At 36.6% G+C, this 26,643-nt stretch overlaps 1 protein-coding gene across 1 annotated transcript in view; it reads left to right on the forward strand.

Moving 5' to 3' along the window:
• Positions 1-26,643, forward strand: part of LRP1B (LDL receptor related protein 1B) — a 1,901,444-nt gene that overhangs the window by 1,094,933 nt on the left and 779,868 nt on the right. The window contains exon 12 of the mRNA XM_047772014.1: positions 21,334-21,514. Coding sequence (XP_047627970.1) covers positions 21,334-21,514 — 181 coding nt within the window. The remainder of the gene's footprint in view (positions 1-21,333; positions 21,515-26,643) is intronic.

Raw genomic sequence — 26,643 nt, forward strand, 5'->3', positions numbered from 1 at the left:
GATACATACAACAAATATTAACAGACATAAAAGGAGAAATCTATGGGAATACAATCATAGTAGGAGACTTTAACACCCCACTCACATCAATGGACAGATCCTCTAGACAGAAAACCAATAAAGCAACAGAGATCCTAAAGGAAACAATAGAAAATTAGACTTAATCGATATCTTCAGGACATTACATCCAAAAAAATCAGAATACATATACTTCTCAAGTGCATATGGAACATTATCAAGAATTGACCGCATATTGGGACACAAAGCTAGCCTCAACAAATTTAGGAGCACAGAAATTATTTCAAGTATCTTCTCTGACCACAATGCCATGAAACTAGAAATCAACCACGGGAAAAGGAAAGAGAAAAAACCTACTACATGGAGACTAAACAGCATGCTACTTAAAAACCAATGGGTCAATGAGGAAATCAAGAAGGAAATTAAAAAATACCTTGAAACAAATGATAATGAAGACACAACCGCTCAAAATCTATGGGAAGCTGCGAAAGCAGTGTTCAGAGGGAAATTTATAGCAATACAGGCCTTTCTCAAAAAAGAAGAAAGATCCCAATTGACAACTTAACATTCCACCTAAACAAATTAGAAAAAGAAGAACAAAAAAGACAGCAGAAGGAAGGAAATTATAAAGATCAAAGAGGAAATAAATAAAATAGAGATTCAGTGGGAGGGATCGGGAGCTTGGGCTTATCAGACACAACTTAGAATAGATTTACAAGGAGATCCTGCTGAGTAGCATTGAGAACTTGGTCTAGATACACATGTTGCAACAGAACAAAGGGTGGGAAAAAAATGTAATTGTAATGTATACATGTAAGGATAACTTGATCCCCTTGCTGTACAGTGGAAAATTTAAAAAAATGTGAAAAAAAAAGAGATTCAAAAAACAATAGAGAAAACTAATAAAACTAAGAGCTGGTTCTTTGGAAAGGTAAACAAAATTGACAAAACCCAGGCTAGACTCACCAAGAAGAGGAGAGAAAGAACTCAAATAAACAAAATTATAAATGAAGAAGGAGAAATCACGACAGATACAGCAGAAATACAAAAAACCATAAGAGAATACTATGAACAACTATATGCCAAAAAAATTGACAATCTGGAAGAAATGGACAATTTTCTAGAATCTTACGGCCTGTAAAACTGAATCAAGAAGAAAGAGACCAAGGACAGCTTGTTCAATAAGTGGTGCTGGGAAAACTGGACAGCCACATGGAAAAGAATGAAATTAGAACACTCTCTAACACCATACACAAAAATAAACTCCAAATGGATTAAAGACCTAGATAGATATAAGACCAGACACTATAAAACTCCTAGAGGAAAACATAGGCCAAACCCTCTCTGACATAAACGACAGCAACATCTTCTCAGATCCACCTCTTAAGAGTATTGACAATAAAAAGAGAAAAATAAACAAATGGGACCTACTCAAACTTCAAAATTTTTGCACAGCAAAGGAAACCCTAAACAACACGAAAAGACAACACACAGAATGGGAGAAAATCTTTGAAGTGAATCGACTGACAAGGGATTAATCTCCAAAATTTATAAACAACATTTGCAGCTCCATACCAAAAAAACAAACCACCCCATCCAAAAATGGGCAGAAGATCTAAACAGACAATTCCCCAAAGAAGACATATAGATGGCCGAGAAACACATGAAAAGATGTTCAACATCACCCATTATTGGAGAAATGCAAATCAAAACCACTCTGAGGGACCACCTTACACCAGCCAGAATGGCCATCATCCAAACGTTTACAAACAATAAGTGCTAGAGAGGGTGTGGAGAAAAAGGAACACTAGTACACTGTTGGTGGGATTGTCAATTGGTGCAACCACTGTGGAAAGCAGTATGGAGATTCCTCAGAAAACTAAACATAGAACTACCATTTGATCCAGCAATCCCACTCCTGGGCATCTATCCAGAGAAAACCATGACTCGCAAAGACACATGTACTCCGATGTTTATTGCAGCACTAGTTTCAATAGCCAAGACATGGAAACAACCTAAATGTCCATTGACAGAGGAGTGGATCCAGAAGATGTTGTACATATACACAATGGAATATTACTCAGCCATCAAAAAGAATGAAATACCAGCATTTGTAGCAACATGGATGGACCTAGAAACTATCATGCTGAGTGAAGTCAGCTGTACAATGAGACACCAACATCCAGTGCTTTCACTGACATGTGGAATCTGAAAAGAGGACAGACGGAACTTCTTTGCAGAACAGATGCTAACTCACAGACATTGAAAAACTTATGGTCTCCGGAGGAGACAGTTTGGGGGGTGGGGGGATGTGCCTGGGCTGTGGGATGGAAATCCTGTGAAATCAGATTGTTATGATCATTATACAACTACAGATGTAATAAATTCATTTGAGTAATAAAAAAATGAAAAAAAAAGAAAGATACCAACAAACAGACAGATCACTAGAAATGAAATTGAATATGTCATAAAAATACTCCCTACAAATGAAAGTCAAGGATCAGATGTCTTCAAAGGCAAATTCTATCAAACAAATAAAGAGGATCTGCTGCCCATCCTCCTTAAACTTTTTCAAAAGGTCGAAGAAGAGGGAATACTCCCAAAGACATTTGATGAAGCCACCATCACCCTAATTCCAAAACCAGACAAAGATAACATGAAAAAAAAAAAACACTATCAGCCGATATCTTTGATGAATATAGATGCAAAAATTCTCAAAAAAATCTTAGCCAACCGAATCCAACAACATATCAAAAAAATCATACACCATGACCAGGTAGGGTTCATCCCAGGTTCACAAGGATGGTTCAACATACACAAATCAATCAACGTCACACACCACATTCACAAAAGAAAAGTCAAAAACCATATGATCATCTCAATAGATGCAGAAAAAGCATTTCACAAAGTCTAACATCCATTCATGATCAAGACTCTCACCAAAGTGGGTATAGAGGGAACATACCTTAACATAATCAAAGCCATTTATGAGACACCCACAGTAAATACAATACTCAATGGAGAAAAATTGAAAGCATTCCTACTAAAATCTTGAACAAGACAGGGATGCCCACTCTCACCACTGCTATTCAACATAGTTTTGGAAGCCCTAGCCACAGCAATTAGACAAATAAAAGAAATAAAAGGCATCCATATAGGAAGAAAAGAAGTAACAGTGCCACCATATGCAAATGACATGATACTATACATAGAAAACCCTAAGGATTCAACCCAAAAATGACTTGAACTGATCAACAAATTCAGCAAAGTAGCAGGATATAAGATCAACATTCAGAAATCAGTCACATTTCTGTATACCAGCAATGAAACGTTAGAAAAGGAATACCAAAACACAACACCTTTTAAAATTATACCCCAAAAATCAAATACCTGGGAATACACCTGACCAAGGAGGCAAAGGACTTATATGCTGAGAACTATAAAACATTAATCAAGGAAATTAAAGAAGATGTAAAGAAATGGAAAGATATTCCATGTTCCTGGATTGGAAAAATCAATATTGTAACAATGGCCATACTACCCAAAGCAATCTACAGATTCAACGCAATCCCTGTCAAATCAACCACGACAGTTTTCACAGAACTAGAACAAACAATCCAAAAATGTATATGGAACCACAGAAGACCCAGAATTGCCAGAGCAATCCTGAGAAACAAAAACCAAGCAGGAGGCATAACTCTCCCAGACTTCAGGCAATTATTACAAAGCCACAGTCACCAAGACAGTGTGGTCCTGGTACCAAAACAGACAGACAGACCAATGGAACAGAATAGAGAACCCAGAAATAAACCCTGACACCTATGGTCAATTAATCTTTGACAAAGGAGGCCAGAACACCAAATGGGAAAAAGAAAGTCTATTCAGCAAGCATTGCTGGGAAACCTGGACAGCTGCATGCAAATCAGTGAAACTAGAACACCCCCTCACACCATGCACCAAAATAAACTCAAAATGGCTGAAAGACTTAAATATAAGACAAGACACCATCAAACTCCTAGAAGAGAACATAGGCAAAACACTCTCTGACCTCAACCTCATGAATATTTTCTCAGGTCAGTCTCCCAAAGCAACAGAAATAAGAGCAAAAATAAACCAATGGGACTTAATCAAACTGACAAGTTTCTGCACGGCAAAGGAAACCCAAAAGAAAACAAAAAGACAACTTACAGGATGGGAGTAAATAGTTTCAAATGATGCAACGGACAAGGGCTTAATCTCTAAATTATACAAACAATTACATACACCTCAACAGCAAAAAAAAAGCCAATCACCCAATGGAAAAATGGGCAAAAGACCTGAATAGACATTTCTCCAAGGAAGAAATACTGATGGCCAGCAAACACATGAAAAAAATGCTCAACATCGCTGATTATAAGAGAAATGCAAATCAAAATTCCCATGAGATACCACCTCCCACCATTCAGAATGGCCATGATTAATAAATCCACAAATAACAAATGCTGGAGAGGGTGTGGAGAAAAGGGAACCCTCCTGCACTGTTGGTGGGAATGTAAGCTGGTGCAACCACTATGGAGAACAGTTTGGAGGTACCTTAGGAATCTATACATAGAACTTCCATATGACCCAGCAATCTCACTCTTGGGCACATTTCCAGACAAAACTTTCCTTGAAAAAGACACATGCACCCGCATGTTCATTGCAGCAGTATTCACAATAGCTAAGACATGGAAACAAGCCAAATGTCCATTAACAGATGACCTGATTAGGGAGATGTGGTATGTGTACACAATAGAAACTACTCAGCCATAAAAAATAATGAAATAATGCCATTTGCAGCAACATGGATGGAACTAGAGGGTCTCATACTGAGTGAAGTAAGTCAGAAAGAGAAAGACAAATATCATTTGTTATCACTCATATCTGGAATCTAATATGCCGCACAAATGAAACTTTCCACAGGAAAAAAAAATCATGGACTTGGAGAATAGACTTGTGGTTGCCCAGGTAGGAGGGGGAGGGATTGGGAGCTGGGAGTTAATGAATGTAAACTATTGCTCTTGGAATGGATTCACAATGATATCCTGCTGAGTAGCATTGAGAACTATGTCTAGATATTTACAATGTAGCATGACAATGGGAGAAAAATTATGTATACATGGATGTATAACTGGGTCCCCATGCTGTACAGTGGAAAAAAAATGCATTGGGGGAAATAACAATAAAATATAAATTAAAAAAAAATGAAATAGGATTTGCAGAGTTAGTGTGAATATAAAGTGTGGGATGGAATAGAATTCCAAAATGCAGAGCTTGGAAGGATGCTGTCTCTAATTGGTTTGTTTTGTCTTTGAAAAATAAAATACTTGAATAGCATAAAATAATGATTAGAATTACAAGCTCTGGAACCATCCTTCCTGTGAGTGGCTTTGCCAGTCACTTAACTTACTATCTGAACAAATTACACCTGATCTTTAAGATGGGCATAATGACAGTGTTTAACTCACAGGACTGTTCAAAGGACTAAATGAATTAATACATGTAAAACTCTTACAAATAATGTCTGGCAGTTAATAAATATAAATATAAATATTGCTATGATTATTATTACTAATAGTATCATTATTACTATAATCATCTCTTTAGCTATATATCCATTGAGATAGCATTGAATCCATTACCCTAGAATGTGCTTAAATATTATATATATATATATATGTATATATATATATATATACATACATACATATATATGTATGTCCTGGAAAGAATGCTGCTGAATGCAAATTTTAAAATAATAATAATTAAAAACTCAAAAAAGAGTCTATGTGAAACCTGGGAATATGTTTAGGTTATCTTTAACTTAACACAGAGAAATTCCCTCTCTTATACTTGTAGGACAATGCCTGAACAACCAGTGAATCCTTTTCTCAACAAATATGTATTGATAAGGAAAGTACTCTGCTTCTGTATCATTCAGTACTTTCCTTTAACTTATGCCTTAGATGGAACGCTGAGGCATATAGAGCATTGGTTTCATGTACATTTAATTTTTCATTCAAGAGGGTTTGGTTGGGGTCTCCCTGAGATTGACTATTAGGAACTCTATGACAAAAATTCTTTAGCTAGATGATCAATAATGTATGGAAGTTTATGCCACTGAACTTCCAAATCAACATAGGTAAAGATGGAGATACTAATCACTAGCTCAAGGGAACACATGACTGTTCAAATGCAGGAAAGCAGTGTGATTAAGAGAAACCTGCTAGAGTAGACTGCTTTGATGTCTTTGGGTAGAGTTGAAGTATTCTACATTCCAAAATCAGCATTCTCTACATCATCATTGTCATCATCATTGTATAACTAATAGAAACAGGGTAAGAATTTTTTTGAAATCTGTCAAAATCCCCTTATGTTTCACAATATACCCAATTTCATTTATCAGTAAACAGGAACTCAACATGCTTGCACTTTTTCAAAGAAAGAAAAATTCCAGTAGGTAATATCTTCTTGTAATTTTTTTTTTAGGGCCATACCTGTGGCATATGGAAGTTCCCAGGATTGGGGCTGAATCAGAGCTGCAGCTGCCAGTCTCACTATAGCCACAGTAATGCCAGATCTGAGCCACATCTGTGACCTTAACCACAGTTTATGGGAATGCCAGATACATGACCCAGTGAGTGAGGCCAAGGGTAGAACCTGCATCCTCATGGATACTAGTTGGGTTCATAAACCAATGAGTCACAAAAGGAAATCCCTTGTAATTTTTTTAGATTAAAACATGTCTCCGTGTTCTCAAAGCAAAGAAATGAGATATCCATAAAATTCAGATTAAAAACAGACTTTTTTTCATGTACTTTGTAAATACTTAAGGTTAATATATTATTTTGACTCAAATTATTTAGATTTCCATTATTTTATCTTTGCAAACTTTTCACCAGCGCATCATGAATAAATTTTATAAATGGACATAACACATATAAATAGTGTGCCAGAAAAACATCTCATAAATCAAGAGGAAACAGACCATTTGAACAAACCAATCACTAGAAACAAAACTAAATATGTAGTAAAGACATATATTGGGAGAGAAAAGGTAAAATTGTCACAATATGCAGATGACATGATACTGTATATAAAAAATGCTAAGGACACCACACAAAAAATGAAAGAACTGATCAATGACTTCAGCAAAGTAGCAGGATACAAGATTAACATTCAGAAATTGGTTTCATTTCTATACAATAACAATGAAATATTAGAAAAGGAGTATAAGAATACCTTTTAAAATCACAACACCCCAGATGAAATACCTAGGAATAAACCTGATTAAGGAGGTGAAAGTCTTATATGCTGAGAACTATAAAACATTAATCAAGGAAATCAAAGAGGATTCAAAGAAATGGAAAGATATTCCATGTTTGTGGATTAGAAGAATTAATATCATTAAAATAGTTATTTTACCCAAAACAATCTACAGATTTAATGCAACCCCTATCAAATTACCCATGACATCTTCCACAAAACTAGAAAAAAAAATCAAAAATTTATATGGAAATATAAAAGACCCAGAATTGCCAAAGCAATTCTGAGGAACAAAATCCAAGCAGGAGGCATAACTCTCCCAGTCCTCAGGCAATATGACAAAACCACAGTAATCAAGGCAGTGTGGTACTGGTATAAAAACAGATATGCAGATTAATGGAACAGAATAGAGACTCCAGAAATAAACCCAGACACCTATGGTCAATTAATTTTCAACAAAGGAGCCAAGAATATAAGATGGGTAAAAGATTTTAGCAAGCATTGCTGGGAAAACTGGACAGTTACATGTAAATCAATGAAACTGGAACATACCCTCACACCATGTGCAGAAAGAAATTCAAAATGGCTTAAAAAGACTTAAGTTTAAACATAAGACAAGACACCTTTAAACTCCTAGAAGAGAACATAGGCAAAACATTCTTTGACATCAACTGTACGAATGTTTTCTTAGGGTTAGTCTCCTAAGGCAATAGAAATAAAAAAAATAAATAAACCAATAGGACTTCATCAAGCTTATAAGTTTTTGCACTGAAAAGGAAACTATAAAAAAAAAAAAGACAACTTATGGGATGGGATAAAATAGTTTCAAACAATGCAACTGATAAGGGCTTAATCTTCAAAATATACAAACAACTCATACACTGATACAAATCAACAGTAAAGAAACAAAAACAAAAACAAAACAAAAAAAACCACATGATTAAAAAAAATGGGCAGAAGACCTCTTTGGAGAAATGTCTTTGGAGAAAATGGTCAACAGGTACATGAAAAATTGCTCAAAGTCACTAATTATCAAATCAAAACTACAATGAGGTATCACTTCACACAGGTCAGAATGGCTGTAATTAATAAATCTGCAAGTAACAAATGCTGGAGAGGGTGTGGAGAAAAGGGAATCTTCCTACGCTGTTGGTGGGAATGTAAATGGTACAACCATTATGGAAAACTATGGAGGTTCCTAAGAAACCTAATTCAGGACTACCATATGATCCAGCAATCCCATTCTGGGGCATATATTCAGACAAAACTTTAATTCAAAAAGATACATGCATACCTATATTCGTTGCAGCACAATTCACAATAGCCAAGACATGGAAACAACTTAAATATCCAATGACAGATGAAGGGCTTAAGAAGATGTCACACATATGCACAACAGAATACTACTCGGCCATAAAAAAAGAACAAAATAATGCCATTTGCAGCACACGGATACAACTAGGGATTGTCATACTGAGTAAGTCAGAAGGAGAAAGACAAATAACATATGATTTCACTTGTATTTGGAATTAATACATAGTAGAAATGAACCTATCTACAGAAAAGAAAAAATGTCATTGACAAGGAGAACAGATTTGCAGTTGCCAAAGGTCAGGGAGGGAGTGGAGTGGACCGAGAGTTTGGGGTTAACAGATACAAACTATTGCATTTGGACTGGATAAATAATGAGGTCCTACTGTATAGCACAGGGAACTATGTCTAATCACTTGTGATGGAACATTAAGATAATAAGATAAAAATATTGTGTATATATATATATATATATATATAGGTATAACTGTGTCGCTCTGCTGTACAGCAGAAATTGATATAACATAAATCAACTATAATAAAGAAATTTAAAAAAAGAAAAACATTGTCAAAAGCTTGACTTTTCACTGACTTCTTGATGATATCATTGTTATTCCCATAAGTAATACCTACCATTAACAAAATGAGAATGAACAAGAGATAATAAAATTTATGTAAATTAAAAAGCACAATTATGTGGATTTAAGATAAATAAAAAACAGAAAGCTATTTAAATTAATTTAATATCTATGATTAGATAAAACAAGCATTTTAAAGAGAGGTTGGAAAATATATTTCTAAAACAAAACCACCATTATAGGTTCGATTTTTACATATTATACATTTATGGAATAAAAGAAGATTAACACTTAATATATTTAAAATATTCTACTTTTAAAAATGGGTCCAAGACAAAAAAACCACATTGCTAAAGATGTTAGCAATGGCCTTAATTTTGTTAAATTGCATGAACCAGATCTCTAGATTAATGCATAAATCTTGATGCTTTATAACAGAATTTGATTAACATTATAAGGAATTAAGTGGAAATTATACCCCATAATTGCCATAATAAAAATACAGAGCCTACATTTATCTAAGATATACAAGTTTTTCTATCCTTAGTATGAGCATTATTTTTCTGATTTGGAATGAAGTATTCCCAAAGTATTTTCATAAGCACAGAGTATGGTCATATGTTTTAAATAACTGGGAGTGCCCTATGCATGTAGACAAGCCCAGGGCCAGTGGGGCCTTATCTTGCCTCAGAGTCAGCACTTAGACAACTCTCCTGCTTCATACTCCTGGAGTTCAATTAATACAAATTCTCTTTGTGCATTTCCACATGGCCTGAGGCAGCACAGCTCATATGTATCTGCCATGTGTGAATGAGGTTCATTTAATTAATAGTGTGGCAGCAAAGTTTTCCTGCTGAAGTTTCTATCTCATAAGGTTGCAGGAGTACTTGACTAAAGTTTTCTATATTACCTGTCCCCACTGGCTAGCTGAAGCTGAAATTCTCATCCTCATTTTCATTTGAGGTCCTTCCTCAGTTAACTCATTAGGTGAGGGAGGGTGAATAAACAAGCAGCTCTCAAAGGGAACAAACCACTTTGCTCTTTTATTCAGAGATATGTAAAGTGCATATAAAGGTCCTGTTTCCCAGATGAACAGAACATTTAAAACATAGTGGCCTCCTTCTATTATCAAAAGAATGTTTTCAGTTTCATTTTGGGAGGTGTGATACAGATGGTCTCTCTATGACATTCAGATATTTCATCTTTGATGCAGTGAGATGAGAGTAAAGTGCCACAGTATACATCATAATTAACAATAAAGTCATCTAAGCTGATTAGTCAAATGAAACATTTTTAAGTGCTCCTTTTAAGGATTTAATGAGAAAGAATGATCCAATTTCTGGGTGGAGAAGTCTTTGCGCCTCTATGTGGAAGAGAGATTGTGACTGTTGTACAAAAAATTTCTCTCTTGGTGATTGCACCTGACTTTAGGATTACAGAATATATATATATATATATATATATATATATAGGCCAAGATGTGCCTTTTCTTCTAGAATTATGAGTGATTACAGAAACAGTAGCTGTGAACACTGTGAAATAGGTATTGTTAGAGAAATCACACCAGCTTTATCACTTCTTAAGCTAATAATGCCTTATTGAATGCATGATCTAAAGAGAAACCCCTGTAGTTTTAACTGCTTATGCTGTTTGTCTGGAGAAAAATTTTGGATGGTTCTCCTCCCAGTGCCACATGCCCCAAAAGAGAGAAAGAACTTTTAAGAATTGAGTTTTTTTTTTCTATTCCTGTTTTGTAAGTTTATTTATAGCATTTTTTAGATTCCACATATAAGTGATATCATGATATTTGTCTTTTTCTATCTTACTTAGTATGATAATTTCCAGATTCATCCAAGTTGCTGCAAATGACTTTATTTCATTCTTTTTTATGGATGAGTAGTATTCCATTGTATATATGTAACACATCTTCTTTATTCATTCCTCTGTCCATGGACACTCAGGTTGTTTCCCTGTCTTGGCTACTGTGAATAGTGCTGCTATGAACATTGGGGTACATGAATATCTTTGAATTACAGTTTTCTCCAAACATATACCCAGGAGTGGGATTGCTGGATCATATGGTAAATTTCTTTTTAGTTCCCCCCCCCACAGTACACCATGGGGATCAAGTTGCTCTTACATGTATACATTTTTTCCGCCACCATTTGTTCTGTTGCAACATGAGTATCTAGACATAGTTCTCAATGCTACTCAGCAGGATATCATTGTAAACCTATTCCAAGTTGTATCTGATAACCCAAAGCTCCCGATCCCCCCAACTCCCTCCCTCTCCCCTCAGGCAGCCACAAGTCTATTCTCCAAGTCCATGATTTTTTTTTCCTGTGGAAAGTTTCATTTGTGCGGCATATTAGATTCCAGATATGAGTGATAACAAATGATATTTGTCTTTCTCTTTCTGACTTACTTCACTCAGTATGAGACCCTCTAGTTCCATCCATGTTGCTGCAAATGGCATTATTTCATTATTTTTTATGGCTGAGTAGTTTCTATTGTGTACACATACCACATCTTCCTAATCAGGTCATCTGTTAATGGACATTTGGCTTGTTTCCATGTCTTAGCTATTGTGAATACTGCTGCAATGAACATGCGGGTGCATGTGTCTTTTTCAAGGAAAGTTTTGTCTGGAAATGTGCCCAAGAGTGAGATTGCTGGGTCATATGGAAGTTCTATGTATAGATTCCTAAGGTACCTCCAAACTGTTCTCCATAGTGGTTGCACCAGCTTACATTCCCACCAACAGTGCAGGAGGGTTCCCTTTTCTCCACACCCTCTCCAGCATTTGTTATTTGTGGATTTATTAATCATGGCCATTCTGAATGGTGGGAGGTGGTATCTCATGGGAATTTTGATTTGCATTTCTCTTATAATCAGCGATGTTGAGCATTTTTTTCATGTGTTTGCTGGCCATCAGTATTTCTTCCTTGGAGAAATGTCTATTCAGGTCTTTTGCCCATTTTTCCATTGGGTGATTGGCTTTTTTTTTGCTGTTGAGGTGTATGTAATTGTTTGTATAATTTAGAGATTAAGCCCTTGTCCGTTGCATCATTTGAAACTATTTACTCCCATCCTGTAAGTTGTCTTTTTGTTTTCTTTTGGGTTTCCTTTGCCGTGCAGAAACTTGTCAGTTTGATTAAGTCCCATTGGTTTATTTTTGCTCTTATTTCTGTTGCTTTGGGAGACTGACCTGAGAAAATATTCATGAGGTTGAGGTCAGAGAGTGTTTTGCCTATGTTCTCTTCTAGGAGTTTGATGGTGTCTTGTCTTATATTTAAGTCTTTCAGCCATTTTGAGTTTATTTTGGTGCATGGTGTGAGGGGGTGTTCTAGTTTCACTGATTTGCATGCAGCTGTCCAGGTTTCCCAGCAATGCTTGCTGAATAGACTTTCTTTTTCCCATTTGGTGTTCTGGCCTCCTTTGTCAAAGATTAATTGACCATAGGTGTCAGGGTTTATTTCTGGGTTCTCTATTCTGTTCCATTGGTCTGTCTGTCTGTTTTGGTACCAGGACCACACTGTCTTGGTGACTGTGGCTTTGTAATAATTGCCTGAAGTCTGGGAGAGTTATGCCTCCTGCTTGGTTTTTGTTTCTCAGGATTGCTCTGGCAATTCTGGGTCTTCTGTGGTTCCATATACATTTTTGGATTGTTTGTTCTAGTTCTGTGAAAACTGTCGTGGTTGATTTGACAGGGATTGCGTTGAATCTGTAGATTGCTTTGGGTAGTATGGCCATTGTTACAATATTGATTTTTCCAATCCAGGAACATGGAATATCTTTCCATTTCTTTACATCTTCTTTAATTTCCTTGATTAATGTTTTATAGTTCTCAGCATATAAGTCCTTTGCCTCCTTGGTCAGGTGTATTCCCAGGTATTTGATTTTTGGGGTATAATTTTAAAAGGTGTTGTGTTTTGGTATTCCTTTTCTAACGTTTCATTGCTGGTATACAGAAATGTGACTGATTTCTGAATGTTGATCTTATATCCTGCTACTTTGCTGAATTTGTTGATCAGTTCAAGTCATTTTTGGGTTGAATCCTTAGGGTTTTCTATGTATAGTATCATGTCATTTGCATATGGTGGCACTGTTACTTCTTTTCTTCCTATATGGATGCCTTTTATTTCTTTTATTTGTCTAATTGCTGTGGCTAGGGCTTCCAAAACTATGTTGAATAGCAGTGGTGAGAGTGGGCATCCCTGTCTTGTTCAAGATTTTAGTAGGAATGCTTTCAATTTTTCTCCATTGAGTATTGTATTTACTGTGGGTGTCTCATAAATGGCTTTGATTATGTTAAGGTATGTTCCCTCTATACCCACTTTGGTGAGAGTCTTGATCATGAATGGATGTTAGACTTTGTGAAATGCTTTTTCTGCATCTATTGAGATGATCATATGGTTTTTGACTTTTCTTTTGTGAATGTGGTGTGTGACGTTGATTGATTTGTGTATGTTGAACCATCCTTGTGAACCTGGGATGAACCCTACCTGGTCATGGTGTATGATTTTTTTGATATGTTGTTGGATTCGGTTGGCTAAGATTTTTTTGAGAATTTTTGCATCTATATTCATCAAAGATATCGGCTGATAGTGTTTTTTTTTTTTCATGTTATCTTTGTCTGGTTTTGGAATTAGGGTGATGGTGGCTTCATCAAATGTCTTTGGGAGTATTCCCTCTTCTTCGACCTTTTGAAAAAGTTTAAGGAGGATGGGCAGCAGATCCTCTTTATTTGTTTGATAGAATTTGCCTTTGAAGACATCTGATCCTTGACTTTCATTTGTAGGGAGTGTTTTTATGACATATTCAATTTCATTTCTAGTGATCAGTATGTTCAGTTGGCCTATTTCTTCTTGATTCAGTTTTGGCAGGCATTAAGACTCTAGAAAGTTGTCCTTTTTTTCTAAGTTTTCAAATTTGTTGGCATATAATTGTTGATAGTATTCTTGCAATTTTTTTTTTTTTTGTATTTCTGCAGTATGCATTGTGGTTTCTCCTTTTTCATTTCTTCTTTTGTTTATTTCGGTTTTTTTCTCCTGTCTTCTTAGTGAGTCTAGCCAGAGGTTTGTCAATTTTGTTTACCTTTTCAAATAACTAGCACTTGGTTTGATTGATTATGTTTATTGTTTTTTAAATCTCTATTTTATTGATTTCCTCTTTGATCTTATTTCCTTCCTTCTGCTGACTTTAGGTTATGTTTGTTCTTTTTCTAATTCATTTAGGTGGTGGGTTAAGTTGTCAATTTGAGATCTTCTTTTTCTGGGAAGGCCTGTATTGCTATTAATTTTCCTCTGAGCACTGCTTTTGCAGCGTCACATAGATTTTGAGTGGTTGTGTCTTCATTATCATTTGTCTTGAGGTATTTTTTAATTTCCTTCTTTTTTTTTCTGTCTTTTTGCCTTTTCTTGAGCCGCTCCCATGGCATATGGAGGGGTCCAATCAGAGCTGTTGCCACTGGCCTATTCCAGAGCCAAAGCAACACAGGATCTGAGCCGCATCTGCAAACCACACCACAGCTCACAGCAATGCCAGATCCTTTACCCACTGAGCAAGGCCAGGGATTGAACCCTCAACCTCATGGTTCCTAGATGGATTCATTAACCACTGCGCCATGATGTGAACTCCTTAGTTTCCTTCTTGATTTCCTCATTGACCCATTGGTTTTTTAGTAGCATGTTGTTAAGTCTCCATGTAGTAGTTTTTTTCTCATTTCTTTTCCTGTGGTTGATTTCTAGTTTCATTCCATTGTTGGCAGAGAAGATCTTGAAATAATTTCAATACTCTTAAATTTGTTTGGGTTAGCTTTGTGCCCCAATATGTGATCAATTCTTGAGAATGTTCTATGTGCACTTGAGAAGAATGTGTTTTCTGCTTTTTTTTGGATGTAATGTCCTGAAAATGTCAATTATGTCTAAATTTTCTATTGTTTCCTTTAGGATCTCTGTTGCTTTATTGGTTTTCTGTCTAGAGGATCTGTCCATTGATGTGAGTGGGGTGTTAAAGTCTCCTACTATGATTGTATTCCCATAGATTTCTCCTTTTATGTCTGTTAATATTTGTTGTATGTATCTGGGTGCTCCTATATTTGGGGCGTATATGTTGGTGATAGTAACATCCTCTCCTTGGGTGGATCCCTTAATCATTAAATAGTGTCCTTCTTTGTCTTTCTTTATGTCTTTTGTTTTAAAGTCTATTTTGTCTGATATGAGTGTTGCAACTCCTGCTTTCTTGTCTTGTCCATTGGCATGAAATATCTTTTCCCATCCCCTCACTTTCAATCTATATGTGTCCTTTGTCCTAAGGTGATTATCTTGTAGACAGCATATTGTATGTCTTTGCTTTTTGTCCAATCAGCCACTCTGTGTCCTTTGATCAGACCATTCATTCCGTTGACATTTAAGGTGATAATTGGTAGATGTTTGTTTATTGACATTTTAAACCTCATTTTCCAGTTGATTCTATGGTTCTCCATTCTTCCTTTCTTTTTTTGTTTGGATAGTCACCAATTATTTTCTGCTTGGGTACCTTTCTTTTCATTTTTTGTGAATGCAATGTTCAGTTTTGATTTGATTTTAACACACTGTTTTTTAAGTGTGTTAACCCCTTCCTATAATTGTGTGTTTTATCCTGATAGTCCTGTAGGTTGAAACACATATTACCATAATAAAATTTAAAAAAAAAGAAAAAAAAGAATCTATTTCCTTATTTCCATTGTGCACATTTTGTGATTTTGATATATTTTTTATTTTATTTTATTTTAAACATTTTCATGATTAGATCTGTATGCTGACTTATTTAAATGACTGCTCTCTGATTGTGGTTTCCTCCATCATAATCGTAGTTCTTCCTCTACATTTTTTTTTTAATTTAAAGATGTCCTTTCAGTATTTCTTTTAGAGTGGGTTTCGTATTGCTGTATCCTTTTAGCTTTTGTTTGTTGGAAAAATTTTTTATTTCTCCTTCTATTTTAAATGATATTCTTGTTGGATAGAGTATTCTAGGTTGCATTTTTTTTTTCCTTTCTGTGCTTTAAATATCTCCTGCCATTCCCTCCTGGTCTATAGAGTTTGTGTAGAGAAATCAGCTGATAGCTTTATGGGGGTACCCTTATAATGCCACTTTGCTTTTCTCTTGCTACCTTTAGAATCCTCTCTTTATCACTAACTTTTGCCATTTTTATTATAATGTGTCTTAGTGTGGGTATATTTGGTTTCAATTTTGGGAGGGGCCTCTGTGCTTCCTGTATCTTGAAATCAGTATCCTTTAGATTTGGAAAGTTTCCAGCGATAATTTCTTCAAATATATTTTTAATCCCCTTTTCTTTTTCTTCTCCTTCTGGAATTCCTAGCATGTGTAGATTTTGCCCATTTTATATTATCCCATAGGTCTCTTCTATTGCTTTCATGTTTTTTTCATTTGGTTTTCTCTCTGCTGTCCTGATTGGGTGATTTCCATTATTCTATCTTTGACATCACTAATTCCTTCTTTTGCATTATTCATTCTGGTTTTTACTGCCCTTAGTTCAGTTTGTATCTCTGCAAATGAATTTTCTAGTTTATCTTGGCTCCTCCTTTTATTTTCTAGTTCCTTTCTGAGAGAGTCTGTGTTACTGTTCATATCTTCTCTTACTTACTTCAGTATTTTCACTACCTCCCTTTTTAATTCCAAATCTGTCATACTGAAGAGGTCTGTTTCATTGTTGACTGCTTTAGGTGAGTTCTCCTGTTGGTTTAACTGCAAATGGTTTCTGAGCTTCTTCATCTTTCTTGTGTTTTTCTTTTTTGTGGAGTTGCACTCCCTGTGGCCAGGCAGGGTTTGCCCTGGTGCTGCTGCAGAGTGCTTCCTGAGGGCGGGATGTGTTGGCCAGCCTGCTTTGAGGCAGCAGGGCATTTCTAGAGGATGGGCACGGCCAGCCTGTCACTTCTTGGCAGAGAGTCTTTCCCGAGGGTGGTCAGGGCTAGCCGGTCACTCCAAGGCAAAAGAGCACTTCCTGAGTGCTGACCAGCTTGCTCTGTGGTAGTGGGGCAGTTCCTGAGGGCGGGTGGGGCTAGCAGGCTCACTCCAAGGCAAAGGAGAACTTCTTGAGGGCGGGCAGGACTGGCAGGTGTGCACTGCAGTGGAGGTGCCCTTCCTGTGGCCAGGCAGGGCTTGCCCTGGTGCTCCTGGTCTGCAAAGCTCTTCCCGAGGGTGGACGGTGCTGGCCAGCTTGCTCCGTGGGAGTGGAGTGCTTCCTGATTGTGGGTGGGCTAGCCGGGTCACTCAGAGGCAAAGGAGCACTTCCCGAGGATGGGAGAAGGTGGCCGGCTTGCTCTGCAGGAGTGGGGTGCTTCCCAAGGGCAGGCAGGGCTAGCTGGCTCACTCCGAGGCAAAAGAGAACTTTCCAAGGGCAAGCAGTGTGGTGCTAGCGGGCTTGCTCCGCAGGAGTGGGCCACTTCCTGTGTGTGGGCAGGCCTGGCCGGGAAACCTCCGGTGGTGTTTGGCTTCCCATGGGTGGTGGGGCCAGTCCACTGGAATGGCAGGCAGATTCTGGCCAGGCGAACATGGAATGGGGGAGGAGGGATGCACTGGGAATCTCTGCTCTCTGCTAGCTGGCAGGCAAGCATGCACCTGGGGCGCAAGGGGTATTCTATGGCAGCCCACCCCTCCTACTTTCCTTTCCCCAACACTGGCGCCTTCTCTTTCCTGTGGATCCAGACCTTCTCCCAAGTTCCCTCCGTTGTGGCTTTCCATTCCCCAGCCCTTAGCGTATTGCTCTCCCCACCTCAGACGCAATGCTTCCTAGTCCCTTAGGCTGTCTCCGCACAGCCAACCCCAGCCCACTCCCAGGGAGTAAGCTCCAGAGCCTAGGTGTTGGTGCCCAGCCCCTACGGCAGCATCTGACTTTGGTGTCTGTGAGAGTAGTTCAGATGATCTGGGCAGCTCTCACTCTGCTTTTCAGATCTCAGACCTGCTGCTGGGCTTTTCTTGGCATCTGGAGATCCCTCTGACTAGGTGACTCTCCAGGGTATGGGCTCCCTTTCTCCTTCACAGCTCCCTCTCAGAATCAGTTCTGTCCTGATTCCCCTTCTCTTTTTCATCTTTTCTCTTGTTTTACCCAGTTATGTCAAGAGATTCTTGCCGTTTTTTGGAGTTTTAAGATCTGCCAGCATTCCGTTGCTATTCTATGCAAGTCGTTTTACGTGTAGATGTGTTTTTTTGTTGTGTTTGTGGGAGAGGGTGAACATGTCCCCCTATTTTTCTGCCATCTTGCCTCCTTCTCCTAGTCTGCATATCCTATTTCTAATTAAAGTTGGCCACTATTCAAAATGCAAGGAAATAGTACTGAAAATTATTTTAAAAGAGAAAAAAAAAAGATTTATCTCTATCAAAAGATCCAAAATATATATGCATTTTTCACTATGCTAAGTATTTTGCATGCAGTAATTAATTTACTGCTTATGATCATCCCACAGGATAGATGCTATTACTATCATCACTTTCAAAATAGAGAAATTTAGGATCAGAGTGGTTTAGTTGCTTACCCAGGTGTAAGAAAGAAAATTTCAATCCGGATAAAACTGCAACTTCTTCATATGAGTAAAAAAAAAGGCTTAAACCAGATGCCAGAAGGAGCATTTTGAAAATGCGAAAGATATTAAGGAAAGGAGATCCCAGAGTGGAGTAGATTTCAAATGTATACAATTTTTGAAAATCAACTTAAAATGACAAAAACAGCTGCAGACCGTCAGAAAAAAGAAGAGTTAAGAGCTTCTCAGTTTCCATTATGCCATAGCAGGAAAGTGCTCAGTAAAATTAAGTGTCAGTAAAGTAAAGACAAAATTAAACTTTTTTCGTAAACATAGGAACAATTAACCTGTGAAAATTACTCATATTGGTTGGTAATGAAGCAGATAGCTTCGTGAAATTGAGAACATATCTGATTCACTGTAATGAGATTTTCAGTTAGATAAAATTACACCTTCTATTAGTTATCCTGAGTTAGGGTACCTACTGATTAGTGGAAAGGGTCATGAAAGAAAATTGTATTTTTTCCAAGGCCAGAGGGTCAGGATTAAAGAATATGATAATAGACAATATTTATGACATCTGCATGTGAGGGAATGTCGTAGATTCCCAGTAGTATATGAATGTTCGTCTCTGTCTCTGCTGTACTACTGCCTGTTGTTTTTCCCAGTAAGTGTCAATTCTCTGCCTCACACTCGGGAAGAAAAGAGAGAAAGGCCTCCCTGGGTTTGAAATCAGAGGAGTTCACAGTAATTTTTCATGGGGGCATGGAACTATATTTACAACATTGTACAAAGACTGGAAGGTTTATAATATGGCAAAAAGTGAGGAAGATTCAGCATAGGATCAGTGCAGGTAAAAAAAATTCCTACATTGGGGATCATCTGAGTTGGATTTTATCCAAATTCTATCACTTCTTGTGTGATTATGGACCATAAACCTTCATTTTTAAGTGTTAGTTTACCCTTCTGCAAAGGTTTGAATTAGGTGAGCTCATAAGATTATATATTTATAGTATATTTTCCATTACTGCCTTTATATTAAAAGAGCCTATAATGTGTTCTTTGAAAAAATAATTATAGAACCTACAGAAATATTAGTGTTTCTTTGAGATTCACTTTTCATGCAGTTTGACAATGAAAGCCTATTCTGGGCTTTCAAAGGTGTGTTTCTGCTGGAACTGCTCATCTCTTGGCAAAGGACCTTCATATTATTTTTGTTATTCATATTACATATACATGTTGAACATGCCTACTATTTTATAATTACTCAATGAATTTTATTACATTTATAGTTGTACAATGATCATCACAACTCAATTTTATAGCATTTTCATCCCCAACCCCAAGCCTATCCCCCTACGTGCCAACCTCTCTCTTTTGGAAACCATAAGTTTTTCAAAGTCTGTGACTCAGTATCTGTTATGCAAAGAAGTTCATTGTGTCCTTTTGCCTTTTTTTAGATTCCACAGGTAAGTGATTCCTGATGTTGTTGTTTCAGTAACATCACTTAGCATGATGATTTCTAGGTCCATCCATGTTGCTGCAAATGCCATTATTTCTTTCCTTTTAATGGCTGAGTAATATTCCATTGTGTATATGTACCACATCTTCTTTATCTCCTCTTCTGTCTATGGATATTTAAGTTGTTTCCATGTCTTGGCTATTGTATTTAGTGCTGCAATGAACATCGGAGTACATGTATCTTTTGAGTCATGGCTTTCTCTGGATAGATGCTCAGGAGTGGGATTGCTGGATCAAATGGTAATTCTATTTTTAGTTTTCTGAGGAATCTCCCTACTGTTTTCCACAGGGATTGAGCCAATTTGCATTCCCACCAACAGTGTAATAGGGTTCCCTTTTCACCACACCCTCTCCAGCACTTATTGTTTATAGACTTTTTGATGATGGCCATTCTGGTCAGTGTAAGGTGGTCCCTCAGAGTGGTTTTGATTTGCATTTCTCCAATAATGGGTGATGTTGAACATCTCTTCATGTGTGTTTTGGCCATCTGTATGTCTTCCTTGGAGAACTCTCTGTTTGAACATGCCTAATTTTTGAACATATTGCTTGATCATGTTATTTGATTTTCTTCTAAAAAGTCTATGAAACTGTATTTTTGTTGTGAGAACTTATCATTCATCCATTTTTTTTCTCTCATCATTTAAACTTTTCTGTTCTCTGCAGATCATCATTCCAATTAAAATATCTCAAGAGAGCAGAGTTCCTGCTGTGGCATATTCAGTTAAGAATCTGACAGCAGTAGGTCCCGTCACTTCAGAGATACGGGTTCAATCCCAACTATAGTGGGTTAGAGACCAGGGTTGCTACATCTGTGGAGTACGTTGCAGATACAGCTCAGATTCAGTCCCTAGCTTGGAAAATTCCGTATATCAAGGGTGTGGCCATAAGAAAATTAAAGAAAAAAAATCTCAGGAGGGCCTGTCATTCGCATAAAATGGCATTCTGTACAAAAGAGAAAATATTCTTTTGAATGATATTTGCAAAAAACGCACTATAAAAATACATGGAGAAGAATGTATTTCTTTTAAAATTAAAATTTTATTAAGTAGAACATAAGCAGTGGACATTAAAACATGTTTCTTATTTTTTTCATTTTACAGATCTGGATAATGTGGAGGGCATTGCTGTGGACTGGATTGGAAATAACCTTTACTGGACAAATGATGGCCATCGGAAGACTATTAATGTGGCCAGGCTGGAAAAAGCTTCGCAGAGTCGGAAGACTCTTTTAGAGGGAGAAATGTCCCATCCCAGAGGGATTGTAGTGGATCCTATTAATGGGTATGCAATATTCGATTAGCCTTATATAAAGAAAATAATGTCAAATCAATTTGATTTTTACACATTTAGTAGTGGTAAGTTTTATTTAAAACTGTATGCAAATATACATGAATGGTCTGATTGGGAAAAATTACTCATGTAATAATTTCCTCTCCTAGAGAATGTGTTAACTAAACATTGAACTGAAATAGATTATTTATATAAAGAATGTTTTTGTTTTGTTTTTTTTGTCTTTTTTGCCATTTCTTGGGCCGCTCCCGCGGCATATGGAGATTCCCAGGCTAGGGATCTAATCGGAGCTGTAGCCGCCAGCCTACGCCAGAGCCACAGCAATGCGGGATCCGAGCCGCGTCTGCAACCTGCACCACAGCTCACGACAATGCCAGGTCATAAACCCACTGAGCAAGGGCAGGGACGGAACCCGCAACCTCATGGTTCCTAGTCGGATTCGTTAACCCCTGAACCACGACGGGAACTCCTATTTTCTTGATTTATTCAGACAAGCACTATAATTCTCCATTTTAGACAGCATGACACTAAGAGAAATAATCAGTTCAACCAGCAAGTCAATCAAGTATTTTTTTTAAATTAAAGGCTATTGAAATTTAATGCATTAAAAAAATAGAAAATTTTTTGTTGTAAATTTAATATGAGCCAGGCACCTTATTGAATAGGTTACTATGCTCTATTCTTTGATCCCTGCAATAATCCTTTGAATTAGTTGTTATTCTCAATATTATTTTACAAAGAAATTGGTAATGAATCTGCAAAAAAAAATTGAATATAGAGATTGGATAGATATTTAAACCTAAGCAACCTGTCTTTAAGACTTTACTCAGTCATTGTACTCTGCTGCTTTTTATTAGTCTAGGTTGATATTCATATAATTTTAGACATAACCAAATTTTTCATATAGTGGTATCATTTTATATAGCCTGTAATACTTGTTTTAGGATGCATTATTTTGTGCATTTCACAGGAATTATGTAATTTCTAGAGACCAAGTGATAGAGTAAAACAAATAGGTTGACATGGAAGAGACTAACAGAAACCTATTTAAATATGTTTGCTGAAAGGCCTCTTTAAGGAGGCATCATTTAAGCTGAAACTTAATTGCAGAGAAGAAACTAGACATGAAAATTGAGGGAATTAGTTCATATCAAGAAAATGGTACAACTGAAGTTCTTAAATTGATCTTAAGTTGATCAAAAGCTTGACTGTAAGAAGAACTGAAATGAAAGTAGTGGGGCTGGATCATAGGTGGCAAGTGGAAAAGTGACTGAAGATGCACCTGGAAAGAAAAACAGGGCCTTGCCCACCATCATGAGAGCTTTGTACTTTGTCTTCAGTGTATTTGTAAAATAGGGAATTGATATAATCAGATTTAGATTTAAAAAAAATCTAATTTTACTAATCCGCAGAGAATGTAATGTAAAACAGTAGAGGTAAAATTGTCCAAATGATTGTTTGACCCTAATATTTTTTTCCATAAAACAAGAAACTTTAGTTTGGAAAACTCCATTTAAAATAACATAACTATAAGTGAAACATTTTTAGGAAAAAAAAACCTCACTGATTTAGTTACTTTTTTTTACTATCATAATACCTTTTTGCAGTTGTACATATGAAATCATCATATTTTCTCTGCCATAATAGCCTATTAACAAAAATGACTCTCCTCAGAGCTATGCTTTCATCAAAAGCTTCATAACCAATTACAGAATCAGTAAGGGATTTATTCAATTATTTATTTATTAAAGTATATTATTGAATAACTACCATATACATTAATAGAAATTAGTAAGCCAGTAATTGTCTTTAAGGAGTTTATAATGTGTGCTTGGTATACACACACACACACACACACACACACACACAAATAGTGAAATATGTATTCTTCATTGAGGTTTTTATTTCAGAATAGCTTAGAGGATGAATAGGATTTCCAAATGAATAGGGCACCAGGGGCTTGGAGTGTGCAGTCATACAGTTAATCGCTTATGTACTCATGAGGGGTTTGTATAAGTAATTGTTTAGAGGCAGGGAAGTTAGTGACAGTTTTGAGGTGAGATGCATTCATTAAGGCTACAGAAGGGATGTACAAAGGAACATAACAGGAGGTGAGACTAGAAATAGACCGAAATCTTCAATGTGGAAATTAAAAGTTTTGATTTCTTTTGCTGATAACAGAGTAATTCGAAGATTTTGAAAATAAAAATCACAATTTCAATTCATGTTTTAGAAAGACAAGTGAAAGTAATATGGCAGCTCTATGAGAAACAGCCCACTGGGAGTTCCCTTTGAAAAGGAGTGAAAGACAGACGGTAGCATTTGTAATAGGAACAGAAAAGTGGAAATTGAGAAGGAAATGGTAAAGAATAGGATTGGCAGGCCTCAAAGGTTGTTGAAATGGGGGTAAACCTGGAGGAGGAATCAGTTATGACAAATTGTCCCTCAAGGTGATAGCTACAGATAAACCCCTCCTTTCTAGTAATTTCATACTTTACAATTTATGTCAATAACTTAGAAAACTGCATCTCCAGTTCTGATTTCTCAAAATATTATCTACAGGAAAAGATGGGTCAAAGCTGAACGCATATTTCCCCCCAAACAGGATTTTCTGTCTCCCTATCTCAAGAGCATCATATCCTCTAAGTAGATATGATGTCATCAAATAAGGCACATTTCAAAACAGAAAAATTTATTTTACTTCCATGGCAGAAAATCTTAAGGATTTAAAAATTTCTAGGATTGACCATCAGATAATACAATTTAAATTGGGGATATAATTAATATAAAGAAAGCCAAGCTTTGTGCCACAGATTACAAATATGAATAAGAAATAATATCTGCCCATAAATATTTTAATTTTTAAAAGGAAGTATCAGAAATGCAATACCATTAAATTCAATATATGGTGTAAATGCAATAAATTGTATAAAATAATTAACAAATGTCATTATTTGTGACTAACAGAAGAAATAGAAGAAAGAGATAATTTTGGCAGAAAGGCTAGAGTTAGACTTCATCAAGAAATTGTACTTCGACAGGCTTTGAAAAATAGAGGTACGATTTTTCTTGTCACAGTGGAAGGTCAGTTTAACCTAATTTTATTTTATTTTTTGTCTTTTTTAGGACTGCACCAGTGACTTATGGAGGTTTCCAGGCTAGGGGTCAAATCAGAGCTATAGCTGCTGGCCTATGCCACAGCCACAGCAGTGCAGGATCCAAGCCGGATCTATGACCTACACCATAGCTCATAGAAACACCAGATCCTTAACCCACTGAGCAATGCCAGGGATCAAACCTGAGTCTTCATGGATGCTAGTCAGATTTGTTTCTGCTGAGCCATGATGGGAACTACAAGCTTAACGTAATTTTTATTTGATGAATACCCCAAGTTCCACCTATAAAAATATTTATGTGGAGTTCCCACTGTGGCACAATGGGACAGATGGCATCTCTGCAGCGCCAGGGTGCAGATTCGATCCCTGCCTGGCACAGTGGGTTAAAGGATCCAGCGTTGCTGCAGCTGAGGCATAGGTCACAAATGCAGCTCAAATCCAATTCCTGGCCTGCAACTCCACATTCCATGCCCCAGGGCAGTCAAAAAAAAAAGTTAGTTCTTGCTTATTTTATGTGTTCACATGTTCTACTTTGTGAATTCATGAATCATCATACTTGATAATGATTATAAAGCTTTCACAGTGTAAATGTTAATTAGACAGGTAGATGATGATTATATATCTAGTCTCTGTCAGATTGATATCACTTATTTTATTTATTAATTTTTATTTATTTTTTTCTATTATCTTTTTTCTCTACTGTACAGCATGGTGACCCAGTTATACATACATGTGTACATTCTTTTTTTCTCACATTATCATGCTCCATAAGTGATTAGACATAGTTCCCAGTGCTACACAGCAGGATCTCATTGCTAATCCATTCAAGGCACTTGTCTGTATCTGTTAACCCCAAGCTCCCAATCCATCCCACTCCCTCCCCCTCCCCTTTGGTAACCACAAGCCTGCTCTCCAAGTCCATGATTTTCTTTTCTGTGGACAAGTTCATTTGTGCCATATAGTATATTAGATTCCAGATATAAGTGATATCAAGTGGGAATGTAAGCTGGTACAACCGCAATGGAGGACAGTATGGAGGTACCTTAGAAAACTATACATGGAACTACCATATGACCCAGCAGTCCCACTCATAGGCATATATCTAGACAAAACTTTCCTTAAAAAAGACACATGCATCCACATGTTCGTCGCAGCACTATTCACAATACCCAAGACATGGAAACAACCCAAATGTCTATTGAGAGATGATTGGATTAGGGAGATGTGGTATATGTACACAATGAAATACTAGTTAGCCATAAAAAAGAACAAAATTATGCCATTTGCAGCAACATGGATGGAACTAGACTCTCATTCTGAGTGAAGTACGTCAGAAAGAGAAAGACATCACTTATTTTAAATGTCTTTCTTATGTTTTGTTCAACTAAAAATAAACGGGTCAGATCACAAAAACTCTTTCTTCAAATAGCAGTACAATATAAAATGTGTTTAGAATATCCAGAACTTTCTCATGTGTGTATATATGTTTCCATGCACATGTGTAATTGGGTTAGAGGGTCACAGAAAGTAAAATAATGTTACTATTATCAAAAGGAAAAACTATAGGGAAAGGTAATTGCCATTTAACAAGTCATAAATTAGCAACAATAAAATTGCATTGATTCACTGTGTTTAAGATTTCAGGAAAGTTATCGGTAGAGATGAAAAACTTGTGTATTTCTCTTAAATGGTTGATTTACATAGTTGAAGTCAAGTAGTTTTACCTAACTAGCACAGGATTAGATCAAATGGAATGGATCTTCTGTTTACTCCTAATTCGTCCCAGTAATAAAACCACTTGAAGAACAGGCATGGTACAAAATATGCATATTGCCATGTTTATTTCTAGGATTATAATACATTTTAACCTACTAAAATTCATCAATCTAAACATACCAAGTCTAAAAAAGGCAAATCAACATAATTGTAAACTGTTAAGAGAATTTAAAAAGCACTTAATTGGCATAAAAGAATAGATGGTGTGTTACATCCTCAGTTGTCCTA

Source organism: Phacochoerus africanus, chromosome 3 (assembly GCF_016906955.1).
Source record: "Phacochoerus africanus isolate WHEZ1 chromosome 3, ROS_Pafr_v1, whole genome shotgun sequence".
NCBI lineage: Eukaryota > Metazoa > Chordata > Mammalia > Artiodactyla > Suidae > Phacochoerus > Phacochoerus africanus.